The sequence below is a fragment of the Varroa jacobsoni genome, unplaced genomic scaffold, assembly GCF_002532875.2.
Source record: "Varroa jacobsoni isolate VJ856 unplaced genomic scaffold, vjacob_1.0 scaffold_26, whole genome shotgun sequence".
Classification (NCBI taxonomy): Eukaryota; Metazoa; Arthropoda; class Arachnida; order Mesostigmata; family Varroidae; genus Varroa; species Varroa jacobsoni.
This window is the reverse complement of record NW_019212928.1, coordinates 31,922-54,660: the sequence shown is the minus strand read 5'-3', so window position 1 is coordinate 54,660 and position 22,739 is coordinate 31,922. Positions and strand designations below refer to the sequence as shown.

The window sequence follows — 22,739 nt, the reverse complement described above, 5'->3', positions numbered from 1 at the left end:
TCAGCCGAACCTTACTTTTTTTGGATGCTTTCGAATTTCTTTTTTGTATTGTGTTCTTTTCTGCGTGCCTGTCTGTGTACGTTCCAATTGTACAGCGATATCGGATCCGCGCCATTCACACACAGACAACACCGTTAGCAGCACTATTGGCACCGTTACAGTGTAATCCTGATCCGAAGTTGATACACGAACATCTCGAAACCGTCTCCGCCTCACCAATCTTCTTCACAATACATTTGTTTACCCACCCAGATGGGCGGTTGCGGCAGCAAAGACAACTAGGCGACACGGCCACGTTACCTTTTGTTGCAGTTAGCCCCATTCTTTTACCCGGCCACCCCCAGAAATTCCGCAAGCGCTTACCCGGCGGAACAACCGCGTCACTACAACACAAACACCAGCGGGCCGGCCGGCCGGCCAGCGAGCATGGCAGTCAGTTGTCTGCTTAAGTTGTTCAGCGTTGGCTGTGCCCCCTCTCTACAGGTTGAGACGAGGGGATGTTCCCCACTGTTTCACTCCTTCGATCTCCGCTTTTTCTCTCTCTGAAGAACGTTAGTAATGTCGTCTCCATTCTAAAAACTGCTGTTGCTCATTCTCTTTTCTATCCATTTGAGGTGTGCGGAATCTGTTTGAACAATAGCTCTGATTTTGTACTGCTAGTCGCAGGCGAGGGGTGGTGGGGGCGCAAAAAAGTAACCGAACGTAGCAGTGCCGACGACCGGTGCAGCCGAAAGGTTGGTGGGGAGCATAAAGATAAAAGAGCGAGGATAATGTTGAGTGAAAGAAAAGCTGAACTAACGGCGGGGCTTGTGTAAATGGAACTTATTGTGACCAAGACCCACTGCAGGCGGGCCACCAGGCTATCCGAGCCCTGTGTTATTTCCAGGCTCGCGCTGCCCGGGTTCTAGTGGTTCTGCCCGTCCTAGTTTGCTACGATAGTGGCAAATAGAAGGAAGACGCATATGCCGGCTACTCAAAGAAGAGGAACCTGATCTTAGCCCTGTTACCAGGACTTTGTAGTACTAGGTTAAATAATGCCACAGAAGAACAACCAAATAAGAAAGTAGTTACAAGAATGTACAGCTTCAACACAATCTTACTCGTTAGGCCGCTATCCGCTATTGGCAACTCAAGCTCAAACAGGCACAGGTCGTCAATTAATGTGTTTGTTTGCCGTTTTTGAAAGGTGCAACGGCACAGTATGGTAGAGTTAGGGCGAGAAAGGAACTAGGCCTACCGAGCCCAAGGGTTAACTCTCCCTGGGAAATTCACATTGAAAATGGAATAAAGTAGGCAATAAGGAAAAAAAAACGTGAGAAAGATTAAAAAATAAATTCATGTTACACAGCGAAGTCAAAACATTTGTCTGCTTTCCCAATTCCGTCCCATGGAAAAGCCATTGGATAATATATAACTAGGCCGGTCTGACCCGGCTTTCTGACGCCCGTGCAACCATTGTCGTCGCCTCATTGTATGTCTTACGATCAATGTATACACGTACGTTGATGATTGAATGAGCTGCCTGTCTTAATGCCGATATCACTCGGTGAGATTACCATTTTATCTTAGTTTGGCTCAGCATTTTGACGTCGCAATACCGATAGTTATCAGAATTCTACAATAGGAAATTGGCGACAGTCTTATAAATGTCTGACTATTATTTAGATACATGATGTTGTGGAGCCTGCTCATCAAGTACATATTAGTAATGGATTTTAGTAGAAGTCGACCACCTCTAATCCGCTTAATTCGTAAGGCAATAAAGTTGCTCAAGTAAATATTTTAGTTTCCAAAAACATAAACAAATACAAAATGGTTTCTAACTTTTCTCAGAGTCATCATCCTGGATCGCACATAAGTACAAATATTATAAGAAACAAAAACAAACATGAATAATAATATCTAATAGACTTTCAGTATCCGTTTTTCACTTTGGACGTATTACGATCGATGTGGCGGTACATAAACAGCATTAGCTGCCTACCAAAGCTCCACATAGAAACAGTGAGCTGAGAGGCTGCAGACCAACGGCGCACCCACGGGGGTTGCGCGTCATTTTAAAAAGGTGGACAGCAAACGAGCGACTCGTATATGAAGCACTGCCCCCCTAACCCTTCTTTATTCAAGGTCCGTTGTCCCCCTAGACGCTTGTTTTCTATCAACAAAAAACAGGAATAAGGCGTGACGAAGTCCTGAAGCCTGGTTATGTAATGCCACAGGTACGAATAACCAACAGGTCAGTGTCGACGGTCGCCTTTCCTGCCATGGCGGTGCTCTTCGCAGCTACTGCGGCTGCTGCTCGAAACGTTAGCTTCTGCGTGAAGGAAGCGACCAGACATCGCGAGCGGTGGCAATACAAGGGACAGGCAGCAGTGGCGGCCCAGTGTTACGTCCCTCATTTATAATTGTCAGCCAACAACAGACGCTATGCATGGCGTCACTATCAGAAAAGTGGCAGCGGCAGGATGATCGGTATCCGATGAAAATGGCTTGTAGATGTCGCTTTGCTTTGCTTGTCGTTTTTTTCCTTGAGCAGAAAAACGTTCGGTGCGAAGGACTAGCATCAGACGGAAACAGATCCAGTCTGACCTCGTTTAACGGTCGGACTCCTTTAAAGTTCTCCATGCCTCGCCTAGTCTCAGCGTTAACACAATTACTGCTGCGCAATGCAATATCAGGATACCAACACACGATCCTGCTTGTCGCTATTTGATCGTAGCCGCTATCCGCGATAGTTGTTAGTACATCGCATGTAAGGGTGTACTCGACTGAAGTCGCTTGGCGACCCACCAAGCATGTTTGCGCATAGTTCTCACGACTGTATTGTGAGGAATAAAGTGGGTTTAAAAAAAAAAGAAGCTTACAAGACTTTGGTCCACATAAATAGATGCCATGCTGGTACGATTCCGAGAGGCCACACCAATGAAAGAACGGCTTTTCTAAGCAACAGCCGCCGGATTGTTAACAGATGTTTCCAGCCGTACCAGGTGGAACCGTAAATGGTGCAACCTACGACAAACGCAAGCATGGCTAGTTTGTCTCTACAGACGTGTCTGTGCGTGTCTGCCGAGAGGAACGTCTAAGGCACGAAAGGACATAAGGCCGAGCATAAGGTTAGGTAAGGTAAAGGCCGCAGGGAAAAAACATGTCGGTGCTGCTGCTGCTGCTGGCGGACAGACGACTAGGTGTGCGGGACCTACGGAGCTGAAACGTGCGTGCATGTCACAAAGCTACGACTATAGACCGAAAATACAGAAAGATAAGCAGACATGTGTACGTGCAGGCCGGCCTGTACTAAAATGGTGGCGGAAACTGCGGCAGCCGAGATAGAAAAAGCGTGGGAACCAACTAGCGCAGGTGGGATACCGACTTAGGAAAGGCAGAGAAGCGGATTGCTGCAACTGGATGACATAGAAGGACATGACGGTACGGAGAAAAATTGAGGATAAGTGAACGATGAACGATGAACAGCAATAGCGAAGGCAACTAGTGGAATACTACTGCTCCTATATTTCTAATGCGCTAGACCCGCTGATATGAATCAAAAGTGAGTGAGAGGAAGGTGAGACAGAAAAAAAGAAATAAAAGGAGTATCATATAGATGAAAAAAATAGTAGCGATTTTTTCTGCGTGCGCTAGCCGAAGCAACGGCAGCGGCGACGGCGGCACCAACAAGGACATAAGGTGCGCAAACAGAGAGTTTCGCAGAAAGTCGAACAACTGAATGGTAGTAGTAGCTAGGAAGAGGAGAACGGCGTAATCGGGAACGGCTTTTCGAAGATTGTCTTACGCACGACTCAACTGACAACGACAACGCAAATGACGGCCGCTAAAACAGCCAGAAATCCGACATCCCTGAGACTCGAGGCCCAGAAGCCGCGTGGAAAAGCTTCGCTACAAGAAACAGGTTGGCTGAGTGGGATGAACCGATCCGTGCGGAAGCTTTTGTGAGGCTGCTAGAAGCATAATACTGGTAATCTAAAAGGAAGCCAGATTGGGTTAGGAGAAGGACCAAGAACTGCCCACATACAAAGAAAACAAGACAAAGATCGGAGGAACGGAGCGGCGGTAAGCGCGCTGTCCGCTTCCCTCGTAGCGGCTACTAGGTGACGGCCAGACCATCGTATGGGTTTATAGCCGGGATATGGCCTCGATAAAAATTGCGAGGTTAAAAGTCCCGTTTTTACGGTCCGAAGACAGGAGAGAAGACGAAAAAGCTGCAGTGGTCGGCTCAGTGCAAGATTGTGCAGTAGAATATCGGTTAGCGAAAAAGAGGGCACTGCCCGCGGCTGTATAACCAATGTCGATCGAACCCGAAAAAAAAAGGGAACGCAAGAAAGTCGTTGAAAAGATGTGGTCGTTAACCTGTCTGCCCAGTAGCCCTTCCAATGATACTGACTCGATGAACGGGTTATGTGTTCATGTTTATATAATCAAGAAATATGTATAAATATGTAAAAATATCTCTAACACGCGCACATCAATACGCAGATCCCTGTTCGTAAAACAGAACCTGAGGCAGAGACACAAGACACTTTATGGTTCTGGTCATCAGCTTAAATAGGCTGTCATGGCAGATCGGCCAATACATCTAGATGTTTACTAAGCGTGCGTGTGTTATGGATGTGGTCCGACAGATTAAGGAAGTGCTGAGACAGAGATCGACCTTTATATACAAAATAGGTATGTGATTCAAGAAGGAGGTGCCGCTCCGTCTAGCCCAGTGCATGCCCCTTGATGCTCAAGCTTTTCGATAACTCTCGAATGTCGGAAATTTGCTTGAGCTAGTTTCTGTTAGGAAACCGTTTGCTTTAATGGATTGATTAACGCTTTTGTGATACGCGAAAACTAATGGAAAAGTATCAGTTTCATGTTTCTAGCACGATTGGTTAGGTTAGGTTAGGTCATCAATACCAATTTGGGTATATACCAGCAGAAATGTGCACCAGTAATAATATGGTATACATATAGACATACGTACATCTATTAATGTATATATATAAATAAATAATATATTAATATATATTTTACCAGTGCAAAGTAAAGTCTGAGCATTTCGATGCCACTTTATAAATTATTCTTTCTATACAACGTTCGAACGCGAGACAAAGGCGCTGTTAGTTTCTTTTATGCATTGAAGATTAGACAATTCAAGTTCAAGAATCAAAGATCAATTTCGAAAAATCTCGGTTGTGATTGTTTTTCTATAGTGGATTAGTTAATTGTTAGACATGTTTGGGGGTCGAATTCGAGCACTTTTAAAACTCGTACCTTGGCTTAGAGCTCGCAGGCATTTCAAGCGGCTTGTTCTGAAGGTATGCGATTCTGGGACTAGGACTCGCCCAAAAGTAGCGAATATTACTAGCCCTATTGATATTATCGAGCACTGCAGTAGCTATTCAAACCTTTTAATCAGCAAATGCATGATAGGATAAGCGTTTTCCTCAATGTAGAAAGTCAAAACAAGGAAGGCTTGTTTTTTGATTATTCGAGAAAATTCGTTTATGTCCTCTATCAGACTAATATGTACAACTAAAATACCCAACGTTTAGATCAGATCAGCACTTATGTTTTCAAAGGAAAGTTGGTGTGCTAGGTTTTTGTACGATGTGTGTTTCCGATAAGAAAACACCTATTCAATGTCTATCTTTCGTTTTTTATATGACATGCTGAGCAAATTGACAGCAAGTACGTACATACACCGAACTGGCAAAATTGCCATCTTTATTTAGTGTAACTTAGCGTTATCAAAAGCATTGCGTTAATGCCCTCCTCACACCCAACGTTGTAGATCATTCCCGCACATGGTCTTAGGTTTAGTAGGCAGACATGTCAGTTCCGGAACCATGATGGGGACACGCTCATCGCTCAGTGTTTCGTTCACTACTAGCAGTATCTTAGCAGGACTTTTCATACCTTTGTGTGCGTTTCCTATACGTGAAACAACATCCGTTAGGAAAAAAGACCCTGGGTTTTCATAAAAACCCGCTCAATCTCTTCCGTTCGTTCGTTTTATCTAATGATGGAAGCTGGTGATAGCGACTGAGGGTCGCGAGTCGACAGCCGCTAGAAGCAAACGCCAGGAATCGGTCTAGATAAAGCCAGAGACAGATAGTTTTGCTTGAGTGTCGCATCTATGTATAGGCTACGTGTGTACTTGGACGTTTCTGTATCTGTGTGTTTCTATGTGTATATATATGTTTAAGGCGGTAGGTAGATAAGAAGGCGAGTATATTGGGAACAGTTATGTTAGTCGGATATAGGTATTTGAAAAAACTTTGGGTAACACTTACCGACATTGATGACGGGCGGGAGAGCCGCGCATCTCGTGACGAAGAGAAGGAGAAGGCTGGAATAGACGAAGAGACGCCGCGAATCGGCCCAGTCAGCGCTGCTGTTGCCAGTTCGACTTTGCGGGCTTGGCCTGGTAGACGGTGGCCGACTCCTGCTCAGCTGAGTGCCTATCAGGAATAACATGATCCCCGGAAGAACAAGGGGTTCAACAGGGATTTGCGCAGCACCAAAAATAGCGATGGCGGCAGCCGCTAGGCTTGCAGGCGACAACCGAATAAACTTCGTCGTCCTCGATGACGATGGTAATTCTAGCGGCGTTTAGCGTTCGCCGTTCCACCACGGCTACCACACGGCGGAGAAGTTTTCAAAGCTTATGGTCCGTGAGCCTAGTAAGGTCGCTGACGTTGTAACTCAGCGACTGGCAGTTTGAAATTCAGCGACAGAGGACGTGTTCATGCCGTGCGCTGGTGTGTGACGCGTCCTTGTCTTTGTTTGCTCTTCCTGCAACTGCTAGCGGACTCGACTCACGGCCTCAATTCCTGGCTGCATCAGGATCCCAAAAGTCTTGTCGGCGGCTCGTTTTCCAATTCAAGAATCATCAGAAAGATTATTTGTATCGTCGGCTCACTATGGACTCAAAATCAATCGATGTATAGCTGTTCCAGCCAAATCGATTCGTTGATGGATTGGTAACTCGATTAAGCCATATTACTTGTTTTGCGTATTGTTCTTAGCTTCTGTTATGGATGGCTAAGCTGAATCTGCACGACTCTCCGGTCCGCGATTGGGCACGCCGTTTGAGCTAACGTAATCAAACTATTCACGTAGATAATCGCCAGACGTACTCGTGTCTTCGTGTCAGTGACATCGCGAAGCCCAAGTTTGAGCGTTTGTCAGGCATCGGGATCCTTTTTTATACCATTTAGCGTTGCCGAATAGCCGTCCTTATTGATTTTTTATCTTCTGACTGTCGTTGTCGTCGACAGAGCGCAGCCAGGACGTCCCCGCCAGGGCAGTCGTTATCTCTGGTTGCTGCGGCCGCTGTGGTTGGTTTCGCTGGCGCTTCTTTGTGAGGGTCGTTTACTTGGTGAGTTCCAAATCAGGTTGACGTATAGTAAAGTGTCGTAGTAGAAGTTATCAAATTAGCAACAGCTATTGTCACCGGACATCTACATGAAAACACTCACGCGCGCACACAATCACACACAGACGGAGCGAATGCTACACACACCGTTGTCTTCCTTTTCCTGCACTTCTTCTGCGGCTGGCTCACTACGATCACCATCACCATCATCATTAACATCATCACCACCACCACCACCACCTCCACCACCGCCGCCACCACCACCGCCACCACCACCTCCACCACCGCCACCACCACCTCCACCACCACCTCCACCACCCCACCACCACCCCACCACCACCACCACCTCCACCACCTCCACCACCACCACCACCACTACCACGATGTGCAAAGTATTTGTGTCTATATGTCGATATATAGTCGATATATAGTTAGCAGCAGTATATGTATGTTCCTAGGTAAGCAATAGTTCCTCCCTTCCTGTCTGTAGTGGAATTGGTATTCGAATGATGCTGATGCCGATGATGACGATGACGATAGTTGAAAGTGATCTGATCCGCAATTATAGAGTTGTAATGGCAATGAAGTGGCGCATTACATTGAGCTCTGCTTCCGCTGTCATTTCTTATGCTGCATCAGCCTATCTTCTGCCACGAATGGCCGGTGCAAAGGACTTTTGTTAACCATGCTTCCTTTCCTGTCTCGTTTTGCCCTAGCTCCTTCCCCGCCAGTGGAGTAGCGTACTTTTAGAATAGGTCACGAAATGATATATCAACTATGTAACATATATGATTAATAATCGTCATCGACGAGGAACACAACGGAACATTACTACTGCTTTTAACAGTGCACTGTACACAACAATCACGAACAGATTGACGTCGATGGTAAACAACAAAAGACAGGTCTGAGCCACGCGCGAGTGACTTGTAAGGGCAGAGTCGAACAGTTCTTCTTGCTTTAAATGGCCGCGTTGTTAAAACGCAACTTTATTGAAACGGACAGAGTAGTTCAACAACTGCATTTGATCGACAACAGTATAAAGGCGAAGAAAAGGCCGTCGTGACGTTTTCGGTGTGACGCCACGCCTTCGGCTTCATCCGCTAGAGTTCATAATGAGTAACTCAATTGAGGCTGTTAGCTACATGGTAGTTGACCTCTTCTAGCCACTGCACTTATTATAGTCGGTCCTGGTTGATCCATCGTCCGACGACAGCTGCTTCGCTGGAACCACGTGCACGCCGATACATACGTCGAGTTTAACTGGCCAGAAGCCCTTTTCTATCCGTTTTGCGAAAGTCCAGGTCGTTCGAATACGTCGGCTAGTTTTGCTGCCTATCGTACTTGTAATTGTTGCAGCTGATGTTGACGGCGGCGGCGGCGACGGCGACAGGCTGGTTTGCTTTCATGTACAATGCTCTATAGCTTACTTACTTTTTTTCTCTTTTTTTTTGTTGTTGTTAATTTTCCTGCGGGCCTTCTTAGGTAGGCTGAACGGGCGGGTTCTTGGCAGCAACTGAACACAATCAAATGTAGTATCAATTGATTGAGGATAGGAACGAATATTCAACGTTTACGAGCTGGCCAAGAAACTAAGTAAAATTCAACTCTACGATGAGCAGAGTAAACGCAGCGCAAAACGATAGTAGCAGTCGTAGAGAACTCAACAGTCGTGTAGGCAGTCTTCGAACCAGAAAAACTCTTCCCGGGACGCCAGACTAGAAGACGACCAATGAGTTGAACAGGCGTAGAACAGCAGGAAGGACAAAAAACAAAAAAGGAAGAATTAGAGGAACTGAGAAGAGCAGCGAAGAATCAACGTTCCGGGCCAAGCGAGAGGGGCCGTCGACCACTAGGACACACTCACTCACTCGCTCACTCACTCACTCACTCACTCACTCACCGAGACTGACCGACTAAAAAACAAAAGACTATTTAGGACCTACAGGCTCAGCCGGACATAAGCGATTCTGTTGGCCTTTTAGGCTGTGCTAACCGTCGTAGCAGTACTGGGCTTGAACGGTAAAAGAAAGGAGGAGAAACAGCAGCAGCAGCGAGGGTGACGCGGCAGGCAGCTACGATGCCGTTGGCGGCGGCGACGACGATGTCGGCAGTTCTCTTAATATGTTTGGCAGAGCAGTGGCTAATCTGGATAGAACCGAATCGTGGACACAGACGGGTGTCCTGCGAATATACGTGTCCTAAGTGCTACCAGGCATCTGTGCTGCCCTCGACACGTTGTTGGCCCCCAGTGGTGTCCGCTGTGTTGCGGCAGTGGTCAATAGACAAAGAAAGAGCGACAGCAATCGACCCGCGTCTCAGCTGCCACACCGTTCGACGGCGTACTTACGTGAACAGCTGCTTTACGGAATACAGCACATCACCGCCTGCGGTGACCACATGTGACACCCGGCGAGCAAAAATGAACGACACTTTCGAATGCTTGCCAGCGACGGTATCAAAAGAAAAATTCCCAATTTGAACAGGAACGAAGGAGCAACAGCCCCACCACACTACGAATCGTAGAAACAGCAATTTACCACTAATAAACAAAATACACAGTCATTCGACTCGAACGTTGGCACCGTCGCGTTTTTCTTCTACTATGGCTGCTGCTACTACTACTACTACTACTGTTGTTGTTATTACAGGTGTTTCTGTTTTGTCTTCATTTACTCGCGCCGTTATTGACGTATACAGCTACCTTGTTTTTTCTTTTGCTGCTCGTGTTGCCACTTTTGTTGTCTGCCTGCTGCGACTGCTGCTGCGATTATTTCTGCTGCTGCTGCTGCTTTCTTACTGTGATCGTCGCCCTCCTTTCTGTTACAGATCCTGTTGCTGTTAATGTTGGCGTTAATGCCCTTGTCGGTCCACTTCTACTTGTTCTTTGCCCCCTTGCTCGATTCTTGTCGTAGCTGACGGCGGCAACGCGTGTTGCTACCTTGACTTTTGGTATCGTTTTGGTTGCTATACGTCTTCAACACATGAGACTGATCGCACTCGACACATATAATCGACGTCGGGTATTCCTGCAACGATTTCTCACCAAAGATCGATTTTCTTGCCAATAAAGTGGCGTTGCCAATAGATGCAATTGCACTAATCGTTGGGGTATTTGTATTACTATACGAATTCGTACTGGGGTAGAACTGTCGGCACGGACTTATTTTTTGTCTGTCGTTGTGGATCATACTATTGTACAAATTGTCGCTATTGTTATTGTTGTTTTTGTTGTTGTTGTTGTTGTTGTTGCTGTTGTCGTCGTCGTCGTCGTCGTCGTCGTCGTCGTTGTTGTTGTTCCTGCTACTTTATTTTTAGCTGTTGTCGTTTACGTTCGTCCTGTTGCTGCTGCTGCCGCCAATGTTGTTGCTTGTTAGCTGGTAGCTTTTTTATGTCTATTGGTTGCGTCTATATTGGTGATTTCTTGTAATAATGGTTGTTTTTTGGTGATATAAGAAGTAGTAAAAGTAGCTTGTTTTTTATGTTGACCTGCTGACGCAGCCGCCAAGTCCGCGTTTGGACCGGCCACCGCTCCGTTTGCACCGACTCGCCTGCGTGTTGGGGACCGACTGTGGCCGATTTCAGCTTTTTAGCCCACTCGGAGGACCTCAGCAACGCGACACCGTTAGGCACACACCGCACGAACAGCCTATAACTGGTAGACCTACAACCTAAGGCTGGTGAACAGACCTGTCGCGTGGTAATGGTAGTAGCGTGCCGACCCTGATGATAGGCCGCTAAGCTCCTATACGGCAGCGAGTTGTTGTTGTTGCTGCTGCTGCTGCGTCGGGGGCTGCAAGTCCGGCTGCGATTTGCTGTGATCGCGCGCGGCGCTGCCAGGTGTCGTTACGGGGACGGCTGGGGCGATGGCGAGAGCCTCGGGAGCAGATGGCCGAGGCTGCGGGCGCGGGCAGTGGGGCCAGCCGCTCCGACATCACTCACGACGACACCACGGCGAGACTAGACTCACAGGGCTGGACGGCAACGGCAAGCCGAACTGGCTACGCCGGGCGAGCGGTCAGGCGGTCGGTTTAGCCGAAACGTGGCTCTCTGGGGCCGGTGAGCTCTGGCCGTGGCGGGCTGCGACGTTGGCTGATGCTCCGACCGTTTGAAGCCCGGGATGAGGATGCTGCACAAGCGCCACCTACCTGGGCCCTCGCGCAATTCGGGCCTCGTCATCTTAAGGGCCCTGCCCTTTCCTCTTGCCGCTATTTCCACCTCCACCACATTCTCACACCCAATCGTGTCCTCTCCCCCGAAAGGACACTATCCAGGGCAGACAACGACTGACCCAATTGTGCGGACTGTGCGTGTGTCCCTCCGTTCGTTGGTCCGTTTCTTGGTTAGGCATCCCGAGCATCCCGAACAGCCACTACCAGCAGCCGCCCAGTCGAACACGCCGACCTCCCAACCACCGACGATCCTCTGTCTGCCGGTCGCGTACTATCCAACGCGCATGCGTACTACCGATAGCTGACTAGCCAAATGTCAGGCCCTTACTTGAAAGGCAGGCTTCACTGTTGGACCCGCCAGAAAGCCGACACTCCTGTGGGAAGGCAAAGCAGGCGGCAGGCCACTGCTGCGGCCAGTGCAGCACACAGGGGCATGCAGCAGGCCCTATCTCTTTGGACTCCCTGGCTGTTAGCAGTGACCAGGCCCCACGCCCTCGTCATGCAGAGTTGCTAACACTTTCCTGTCCAGACTGCTAGCCAGCTAGTTAACTGTTCACAGCGGCTCGAAGCAGAGCGAACCGATTCAACGGGCAACTGTACTACAATGAACCAGCGAATTAGATAGTGCAATGCTCGTACCCTTTGCGTTGCGATATATGAGGCTGATATGGTAGAGGTCCATACAAAGGTAACAAGCGAGACAAAAAGTAAGAAATGGGAGGCCACCCTTCTTTTAAGTAACTGTCGATCATCGATAATAAGTGAAAAAACGTACAGCTGTAAGTCAGTAGAGAGAAATTAGCAGATCAGTGTGGCTGTCATTCTCATTCAGTCAAACCCAGCATCGGACGTAGTTTTCTTTATACCACTAACTATCTCTCACTGTCGGTTTTAGCTCCAGCTGACACGATGGGAAGAGGTAACACACGATTCACTAGGATCAAACAAAATCAGCTGTTTGTCTTACCTTTCTGTGGGAAACGTCTAGTTCCTATGAGTTCCGCATGACCCTATAAATTATCTGGCGGACAGCAGGCAGCACGAGAGCATAGAGATCAAACCATAAGGCAGGCATTGATTTGGTTACTATAAAGGATGCGACGGTTGTTTAACAACGAGATAGCACAACTCGCCGCTAAGAATTGTAGCGTTGTCAGCCATGACCTGTCTTCTGTCCGGCAGAGGATATCTACATCGTTTGCGAATTAGATTTCGATAGCGAGACAGGTGTGGGCCGAGGCAGCCACAGAGCGTCGTTGGAATTGACAGTCTCCGCAGTGTACTCGCTGACCCGGATGATTTAAGGGCTCATCTCTGTATAATGCCTTGCGTATAAAAGGGGGCTGGGCAATCGTGGTCGGGTGATTTTTTTCGTCCTCCCCCTCACACCTCCGCTCGTTGCCAATATTTAATCGTCTCGTGAAACTTTTAGACAATCGAGTTGGTCAGAGTCGTCGACGGAGCTCGATTCGTCATCAGTTTAAGAGATTCGCCTTTTCTGCTTGCGAAACCTGTCGGTTGGTATAGAACTGTTTATGTTAATGCCCTGTGAAATATAGAACTGTTCGTACTCTCGAAGACGGTTCAAAAACTTCATCGTGTTTCAGGTAGTCGGCTGGGCCGGACGGCCGCCCAGAGGCCACAGCAGTTGCTACCCACATTACGCTGGTCGTTACCACCTCTGTTTTAGATCGTTACAATTCCCACTTAATGCAGCAGAGTCCATTTTCATTTGAATGGAAACATTTCACACATAGACTCAAGACGTCTGAGAGTTCAGTTATGAATGGCTGCGTAAAACTCGGTTTTAGGCAATGGCATTACACCAGTCTAAAGGCATGCGGTAAAATAAACGAAAGATAACATTGAAGTTATAAGGGCTGAATACCTTGAGCGGCGTAAGACGTTTGAATAAAATTATTGTTAAGGAAGTGAGTTTAATAACTTTCTATAAGCTATTAAGATTATATAATTGTTTATTTTAAGATTATTCTATATAATTATGCTAAGTATTATTGCGTTCATACACGTTTCTTTAATGATCTTGTCACAGTTTGCCATTGGGGTTCGCAGTTGCTTTCAACTCATTGCAACAATCGACAACAAACGCATCGGCAAGCTAGAGTTTGTTTTCTACTAGGGCCATCATCGTCGTAGTAGTCAGGAAACTACGCAATAGGCCTACGGCTGCTGAGTGTGCAGTGCTCTAGACAAATCAGCTCATTTATAATGGACACACTGAAATAAAATAGGGAAGACTGATTCTATGCAAATAATGTCAGCGTAATAGAGCAAGAGATGTTTGAAGCGCCTCTCTGGGGGAGATCTTGAGCGTTTTCCCAGTTTTGTAATAATAATCACCGCTATTCGATTGCTTGTGCCTTTGTTGGCACCTGCGTTTTTATCAATGCATTTGGATCTTCCAGGCTGAAGAGCGTTACTCTACTAGCCTTCGTACGCCAATGATATGTCGAAAAAATATAAATTAAAATTCAAGCAAATATTGTATATATTTTTAAACGGAGTGATTAAATTAAATAGACGTCATTTTCATCGATGATTTTGCCAATAGTATTACAGTCCCGTCACACTAGAAATTTTGAGGATTTTTGGTGAAAAATTGTGACAGGCAATTTTTGCATTTTTCCGTGAAAAGCGAATTGCAGGAGTCCTACAGAGATCGAAACTGATGGCAGTCTGATCGTGCAAATATTAGACTACAAGCAAACTTCCCATCCAAGTTCCCTCTATCTTTCCGGACTAGCTAAAAATATATGTGGCCTGGCATTGTGATGATGGAAGAAGACGCTTCTTCCGTCCATTTTTACCGATCGGTTATTTTATATGACTTCTTATCGTCTTATTAGTTATTGACAGTAGAGGTCCGAATCGATCGTTCTACCAGGCCGCAATAACTCACAACGCACAATTGTTTTTTAATCCTACCATACATAATAACACAGTACCTATTTTTTTTTTTGTTGCCTTACCCGCGATCAACCGCTTTAGAAATGCTTGATTTCGTTGTGTATTTGTGAAGTGCTGTAGAGGTAAACATGATCAAGCATAAAGCCTGTTTGTACCGAGCTTAATTCTTCAAATAGTCTTAAACTACCCAATGGTAGACGTTTGGTTTCTTGGCGATATTATGGCTGGTCATTTGTCGGTCTTGCTCAGATTTCGCAATAATTCCATCAACTTTTTCCACACCTGCTTGACTAGTACCAGGGGCATTTTTCGTACTGAAATTTCCAGAACTAAAACGACAGAACCATACTTTTAGGCCGTTTTTTCTAATTACGCATCTTAAGACATCTATAAATCGCAGAGCTATCTGTATGGCCCTTGACAGCATTTGCCCTTGTATAGTAATGAAATTGTAAAATACGGTGAATTTCTTCCGAAAATTCACTGATTTTTACCTGATTTATTTACCTAATTTGTTATTGCGACATCTTTTAAATGGTATAAACGCCGAACTGGCGTAAATTATATTGCTTGAGAAGTGAAACTTAAGCGCCATCTAGTAGACAAATAGTCGATTTTTTTTTCAAAACTCCCGTTATTTCGTAAATGCCATAAGCATTACTTTATAGCCTTAGCTATTCTGCGTCAAGCTAAGCTCAGTACGTCGTTGTATTCCATTGTGCTTTCGAACACCGTAGACAACGAACAATAAAAACAGGTGTTGATCTAGGGAATTGTAGCGAATACAATGTATGTACGTGTGTTTGTAGTTAATGGTCCTGCTTGGGGATTTTTTTTCCCTAACTTCTTTATTATTTTATTTTAATCCAATATGCCGCGTTACATTATATGACAACTTGGTAATACACTTGGTATAAGTTCGAGAAGCTGTTTAACGTGGCGAGAGCACTGATAATTATCTATAAAGTGCAAATTTCTTATTGGAGAACTTCACGTACGTTTGACGATTTCAGCTCCGTAGTATGTGTCGTCGGTGAAAAACCTTTACATTAAGTAGTTGAATTTTTTTCGTAGCGAAAAACCGTTAACTTACTAGAACTAAGTGAAATTGAGCCTAGTAGGATCGTTGCGTTTATAGAAAGCTCCAATGTATTCGTTGATCGAAAACGAATTCGTAAACATAGTTGGAGTTGACCCCTTACCGTGTCCAGCGCTACCGCTGACATAAAAGGAATCACGTGTTATTAAGCTATGAACCACTGTCAGCCGCAAGTGATCGTATGGTGTCGGCTATTTTCCATGATATTTTAGTGATGTATGATAATTGTATACAGTGACTGTACGCATAGTACCTATCCTTGATAAGTTTTACGTAGTTAACATATAATAAAGTAAATTTGATGAGTTACGCGAATTTGCTTTAGAACGTTTACATGTTTAGGTAGTTAAAATTAAACTCATTTTGGTCCAGCAGATATTTACATAATACATATATGAGTAACATTTTTTTCTATTGGAAAATTGAAAGATACTGAAGCATTATATTCCAGTATTTGCAGCTTTATATGCGCTCTAAACAGTGTATCCTAGCAAATAGATACAAATTGAAACGTTGATTTTTGACGGTGTATATTTATTGATGAGATATTGCAATGACCTTAATGTGTGAAGATGATCTTCATACGTGAAGCTCTTTGTATCAGGCCAATATTTTGTCAGTTCAACGGCTGCATTTTGTTATTTAGCCCTGAAAACGGACTGACTGTACGTAAGGGAAATTTATAATACCATGTGTACATTTTTCCGGTATAATACGGACAAGTAAGAAAATTTAGATGACGATTTCGGGACCCATTTTAATAATTGAACGTATTGATTTATTGATTAATCTTCTAATAGGACATTCGTTCTTTTTTTACTTCGACAAATCCACCATTAATTGTGTGTTACTGGTAGAAATCAAAGCAGCAACTTTTATCTCATTGATGCAGAGACTTAGCAGTTGAAGCGACCGCCATTTTTTTCGAAATAACTCTGCTGTACTGATGTGGATATTAACTGCCTAAATGCTGCAATGCACTTCGTGGAATTACCTCGAAAAAGAATACTTCGAAATATCATTTTGTAATGCCGACTTATTACAATAAATGTCTGCGGTTGTCTTATATCGTATCTTTTGCCGAATCTTATCGTATGCTCGTGTTAGTCCTATTCCTTTGCAGGATAGCACAAGCGATAAGGGCACAAAAACGGCTGCGTTTAAGCTTTGTCTAGCGTAGTTGTTTAGAAATGTGTTTGCGTTCTCGCTGGCACCGGCATAAATTTCTCGCCTACTTTTGCTTTCTTCATAAACATCGATATATCGTAGTCTGCTAGCATTAGGGTAGTCGATAAATCAGTATACTTTAAGCAGTAGGCAAGCCCAGCAAAAGCGTATGTAAATGGTACTCAGAATATTGTATAGCCGAGGGCGGGTGATCTAGAAATGATTTCAAAAAATTACCTACTTTATGCTCAGTCTTCGTGTTATTGTCATGCACTGAAGAGAATCAATCTACAAAGTCCTAGCAGCATTCTGCAGACGACTCTAGTTAAAGTCGCTGCACACCTTGTTCATATCCCAGACAGGGAAAGCATCGCATTCCTATTACAGCAGGGCACAAAATATAGGAGTGATCAGGTAGAGGAAACGATAACCAGTAAGAACAGCTTAAATCTGAAGTAACGCGAGTAAATGCTCATCAAAAAGTTCGAGGAAATAACGTTCGGTACCTCATTCAACCAGTCAGCTAGAAAATATTGAGATTGTCAGACTATTAACGTTGAATTCGTATTCTACCAGTGAAAGCTAGAGCAAACGTAACTTTCTAACGTCGCACAATTATGCCTTCATTTATGGGACATACGCACACCCTTCATAAACCCGCACATATTTGTGGCCCAAGCTAACATCCACGCAGTCAAAACTTAATCAATATCATCGGATTTAATGAATGCGTTCTCTAAATCGAGTATACCTTTGCTAATTTAAAAAGCAAGCAGTCTAATACCTTTCATAAAAACTCGTTGTTGAGCCCGTACGCCTGAGCGAGTAGAACACTAAAGGACAGGTAAATTTCGTATATATACTTGTGTATGTACAGGGGTTTATGTATCTAACTGTAGGAGAAATTCAGAGCTTAGTTTTTCTCTATGAGGAGCGTCGTCGGACCCAGTGGAGTATCATGTGTACCGCAGAAAAGGAGATGAGACCTACAGGTTTTGTAAGAGGAAGAGATTACTACTTCATTACATCAAGCTGCAATTTACTGACGACAAATTTTTTGGAGAGCGAATGTTGCTCCTCAGAGGTTTTTCAGAGTCATACGTAAGCCATTAATGTGTTTTTTTTTCAATTTCATCTTAAAATGGCCAACAAAAGGGGAGAGATTCATAGGTGCTTAATGAAATCATCAATTACCGTGGTTACAGGTGCGATTCGAGATTTACACCACTTATTAGTCATTTTCAAAATATCCTGTTTTTTTTGTGACCGCAAGTAACCCTCTGATGGTAACCGTGCGTCAAGCGACATTACTAGGTATACACTTTTTTAGGTATAACTTAAACAGGCTACATATTTATTGCGAAATTAAATTTAGGGCTGATAGCAGGTCAAAAATCTCAAAAGTGCCCAAAGTGAAGAAGGTCATAAAAAGGGTTAACCGTTGAAGCTTCTTTCGACGAGTTAATCAACAGTTCATGTCCTCCTCTTCTGCGAAGCCGTTAATTTCTCTATCAAATATCCCACTGTATCAGAAATAGCTCTTTTTTTTAACTCACTTTTGATGCCCATTTTAGATATAAAACCTATTGATGATCTTTTAGTTCGGGTCATAAAAATATTCCTCAAATTTTTCATGTACCGTATGAAAGCTGGTAATAAAACAGACTGTCGACCTCGGGCAAAAATTGAATGTATTGTTCAATTTATTGTTGATTCATTCAGCGCAAAGAACATGAATGATTGCATATTTTCATTGAAAAACAACGAGATATTGGCGAATCTGTTACTTTGTTGTGATAGAAACTAATAAACGCTTGATAACGCTAATGAACGCTTGCCGGTCGTGATAAACAAACACACCAATTTAAATGTCGTAGCCTGTTTTTATATGTACGTATGTATATATAACACAGGACCTGTGACATGGATTACTCCGTTTCTAAATCTGTAAGTTCACTTCCAACTTCTGATGTTCAATATAACTCTGTTAACGTAACTTGCACACATTTCGGTCGGAGCTAAACTTTATAGTTGTGACATAGTGATTATTCAAAATTGTAGCTATTTCTAATACAATTTTTTCTCGCGTCCGATAATTTCGTTAGAACTAGGGCAAAAAAAGGAACTGCCAAGTTTTTTTGTTTTTTTTTTTATCAATATTTTAAAGAATTAAAAATATCGAAAACTAATTCTAAATAAATTTTTCTCACTACGACATTTGTTTTGGTCCCCTTAGACAAAAAGTGCTATTTCAGTGTGTTGTCATGCATTATTTGTGCATTAGATAATAAAACGTCAACACACTGAAATTTATTTAACTACGACTTTGTGTAGCAGTTTAGAATTTTTCTTATTACGGTTATTTTTTGCTTGCCTTGGGAAGCTGAAGTTTTCAACTTACTTTAGCTTAGTTAGTAAGTCGTCATTGGATATATCGCAAATATTACAAAAATATCTGAATATAGCTGTATGTAATTGGGTTGATATCCTGCTCGGCTTTGACATATCAAGTCCTTTCTCCAGTGAAAGGCCTGTAGTCTAGAATGATCGGGTCTCAATTGGTGTTATACTGTTAAGCTACAAGCTATGTTCTGTTAAATGTATCGCATATCAGATGGCTACCTCTGCGTGCGTTCTTGTTTGCAGTTTTCGTTGACTGCTTCCACTGGTTCAACGACTGATGAACTATCTATTAAAGTGAAGAATAGAAGAAGACTCAGGCCGTAAGCCGCAACTCCTAGCGAGTCCATGTTGGGACATCGAATTGAACGGTGCCGAGTGCTCACCGAAAAATCGAGCAAAAGCGATAAGAAGTTTTGGACTGATTACCTTTGGGGACGTCAGCGTGGGAAAGATCTCAACTTTGAATAACTTATCTTTCTCAGTAGCTATTCTCTGCTTTTCTTGTTTGGCTCCACTGAACCGGACGAGGCGATATGCTCGCGACACGATCAACAGGATTCTGGCGGCAGATTCAGCTACGATGTACAATAGCATAGAAGAGAGTCCGAATAAAGGACCCTCGGTATAACGCGTGCGTTGGCTACTTGCGTCATAAATTAGCAAACAACAACCTGTAATGGGAAACGTGTGCTTACGTTGCCCAAGAAAAGCTGTTCGGCTTGTTGAGGCCGCTGTAAAATTCAGCTAAAGTTTGTAATACTAAGTGGAAATCTAATGTTTGTCCTAATGGATCTTTCTCTCAGAACTTGCTCTAGCAAGGATAATCCCTGTAGAGCAAGATTGATTATATTTACATATATATATATACGCCCAAATCTACAGATTTTTCATCATTTATTGCAACTGCTGTGACCTTGTGGTGTTTGTGGAAATGGTACGGGAGATGATCAAGGACGTAACTGCTATAAAATATCGTCTGTGAGATGGCAGGCATCATGTTGTAAACAATTTTAGGCTTATTTTTTCTTGTTATATACTTGCGAATTCTAACAATGAGGTTGTACGCTATGCGTATGTGTTTGTTTGAAGATCTTGAAGAGTCTTCACTTTTGACATCGTTACGAGTGATTTGTGAAGCTGTGTTATTGTGCTTCTATTGAAACACAGGCTCAATACATCCTGTCGTCTATTCAATATTTTTGCTTTTTTTTTTATTATATAAAATAGGTATTATTGTTATCTTTAAACTTGGCAATATTTAATCGTATTCCTTTATAAGCTAATTAATACAATGTGGCTGGCTACCGGATGTCAACTGTATTCTATGTTTGCATTACCCATAAAAAATAATGAACCGCATTCATAATGCCAAGAGAGTGAAACGATGCTTCTAGTGGTCTAGCCGCATGACATACGGTTCACACTATATACTACACGTTGAGTCTCTGCGCATGGGATCGCCTAATGGATAAGGGTTTCTGTCGGCGGTTCTTTTTGATCGATGACTTAGCACGCTTTCCAACCGTATACCATTAAAGCTTTAGTGAGAAATCCCTGCGAACGTCCTCTCAGACGTTTTCAGTATATACTGTATATTTTTTACATGCCGAGACAATGAATACTTGATTATTATCCTGATTATGGATTGTAGTTTAGAGCAGTGCATACTGGAAATAATGGATGTAAAGCTCGAGACGTATTTGAAAAATTGTAGTGCTGAATTGTATTTATTGCTATCGTCATGTGTCCTTTATCAGGTTTACAGGTGTATTTACCGACAATTCTAAAATAAAAAGCAATAGATTTGCCCTCCATGCTGTTTTGAAACCCGTCTTGTGAGCTGATTCCTAAAACGCACATAGTTGTATAAGTTTATGACTAACGGTCACGTATATACTGACAGTGTCGAAGGAGTATATCAAAGGAGCCTGTCACACGTTCTTAATATGTCTAGATCTGGTATTGATAAGAAAAATAAAGCCCATTGTTGGCATGCAATGAGAAGTGCATGTCCTGTATCTACGGTGTTAATGGTGACATAATTCTAATCACGTAAAGTTACACGAACAAGGTACTACGCGCTCGGGATACGCCGTCCATAACAGCCGTGTAGCTAGGCTAGACGTACCCCCCACTCAGAGTCAAATGACACGCTCAATTTTTCGCGTAGCGTGAGCCAACGTAGCTAATATCTTGTTTCTCATAGGGTTCTAATGCAACAACCAATGGATTTCTCCTGTAATGTATATTCTATAAAAATATTAATAAACATTCTCTCATGTAGATAACCCATATTCAAACAATTTTAATGAGGGAAACCTTCATATAATGATAGATAAATGCCAAGACCCATCCTGAAAGCTATGCAACCCAACTGACTAAATCCATGATTTGCTCAGTGGCAGGAATTTTCATCATTTTTCGCGATACATCGTGCTTCGACGGGTACCTGTTATACTGCACACCTCAGACTATTGCAAGGAAGTTTTCAGATGGCAACAAGAAGCTATCGAGAGCCACAAAATGAAGGCACCGAAGCGGAATTACCAACTGCAGCAAGACCGTACACTCATAAAGAGGGCATTGAAATAACCTCACCGAAGGTTCCGATCGGTAGCCATTTTTTTCCCCGTCCTGTTTGAAAAACCGGCAGACCAATTTCGTCATGTTCTGTCGTCTGCAAATAGTACCACAAATTGTATCAATTGATCCCACGCCAAGTAGTCACGGGACGCTGTGAAGCGCTATGAGAGGGATTGGATATCTCTTGAGTTAACTATCAACTATTCTCTAAACAGCAGCGAATTCGGGTGTGTCTGAAAGTGATTATATTAAGAAAGCAACGAATTTGCTGCGCTTTTACATGGCACCATACAAGGCACGCTCAAAAACAGGCGAAATACCTGGTAAATGGTTGGAAGAATTACTCTGCGTTTTTCCGAAGGGTATGGGTAAAAACACAGGTACATTTTTATAGCGGCATTGTTAAGAAGTTCCATGGCTACAAACCTCTTCCCGGGATTACAACAAATTTCTTCAGCATTCTTCCGTGATGTTTCGTTCACCTACTTAAGAAGCAACACAGCTTTAGAGACGGGCAGTCTAAGATTTCTCATTCGGAGCTAAGGAGAAACATTTAAAAGACCCTGACAACGTCAATAAAGTAGGCTTTCGCAGAGTCTATACGTATTAGGATAGCCTTCGCTACTTTATCTTCTAATAGCTCGAGAAGGATATATGTACTCGAAGCACCTCGGGTAAGCATGTTATGGCTGTTCTGCTCAACACTACAGAAGCCATAGGCGATGGAATAATGGAACAGTTGTAATTTTTTTGGAAATAGGTCCTGTTTTTTCGCGAGACCCACAAACGCCATGGAGGACTCAATGTAATTTGATGTGCAAATAATCTACTTTCATATGAAGAGAGCATTTTCCATTATTAAAAGCCATTGAAATACTAAGGCATAATTATATCTGTGCCTAAATGTGCTGTGATGTCGCTCTCAAAGATCCTCTCCTATATGCTTTCAACTACCCATTTTAAAATTAGGTTCAGGAGCTCGAAGTTATCTTAATACCGAGGCTGAGCA

General features: G+C 43.6%; 1 protein-coding gene across 1 annotated transcript in view; it reads right to left on the bottom strand.

The window, feature by feature from the left end:
• Positions 1-7,625, bottom strand: part of LOC111258931 (glutamate receptor ionotropic, kainate 2) — a 296,132-nt gene extending 288,507 nt beyond the window's left edge. Inside the window, exon 1 of the mRNA XM_022830528.2 lies at positions 6,294-7,625. Within this exon, the coding sequence (XP_022686263.1) occupies positions 6,294-6,477 (184 nt within the window). The 5' untranslated portion in view covers positions 6,478-7,625. The remainder of the gene's footprint in view (positions 1-6,293) is intronic.
• Between the last annotated feature and the right edge of the window lie 15,114 nt (positions 7,626-22,739).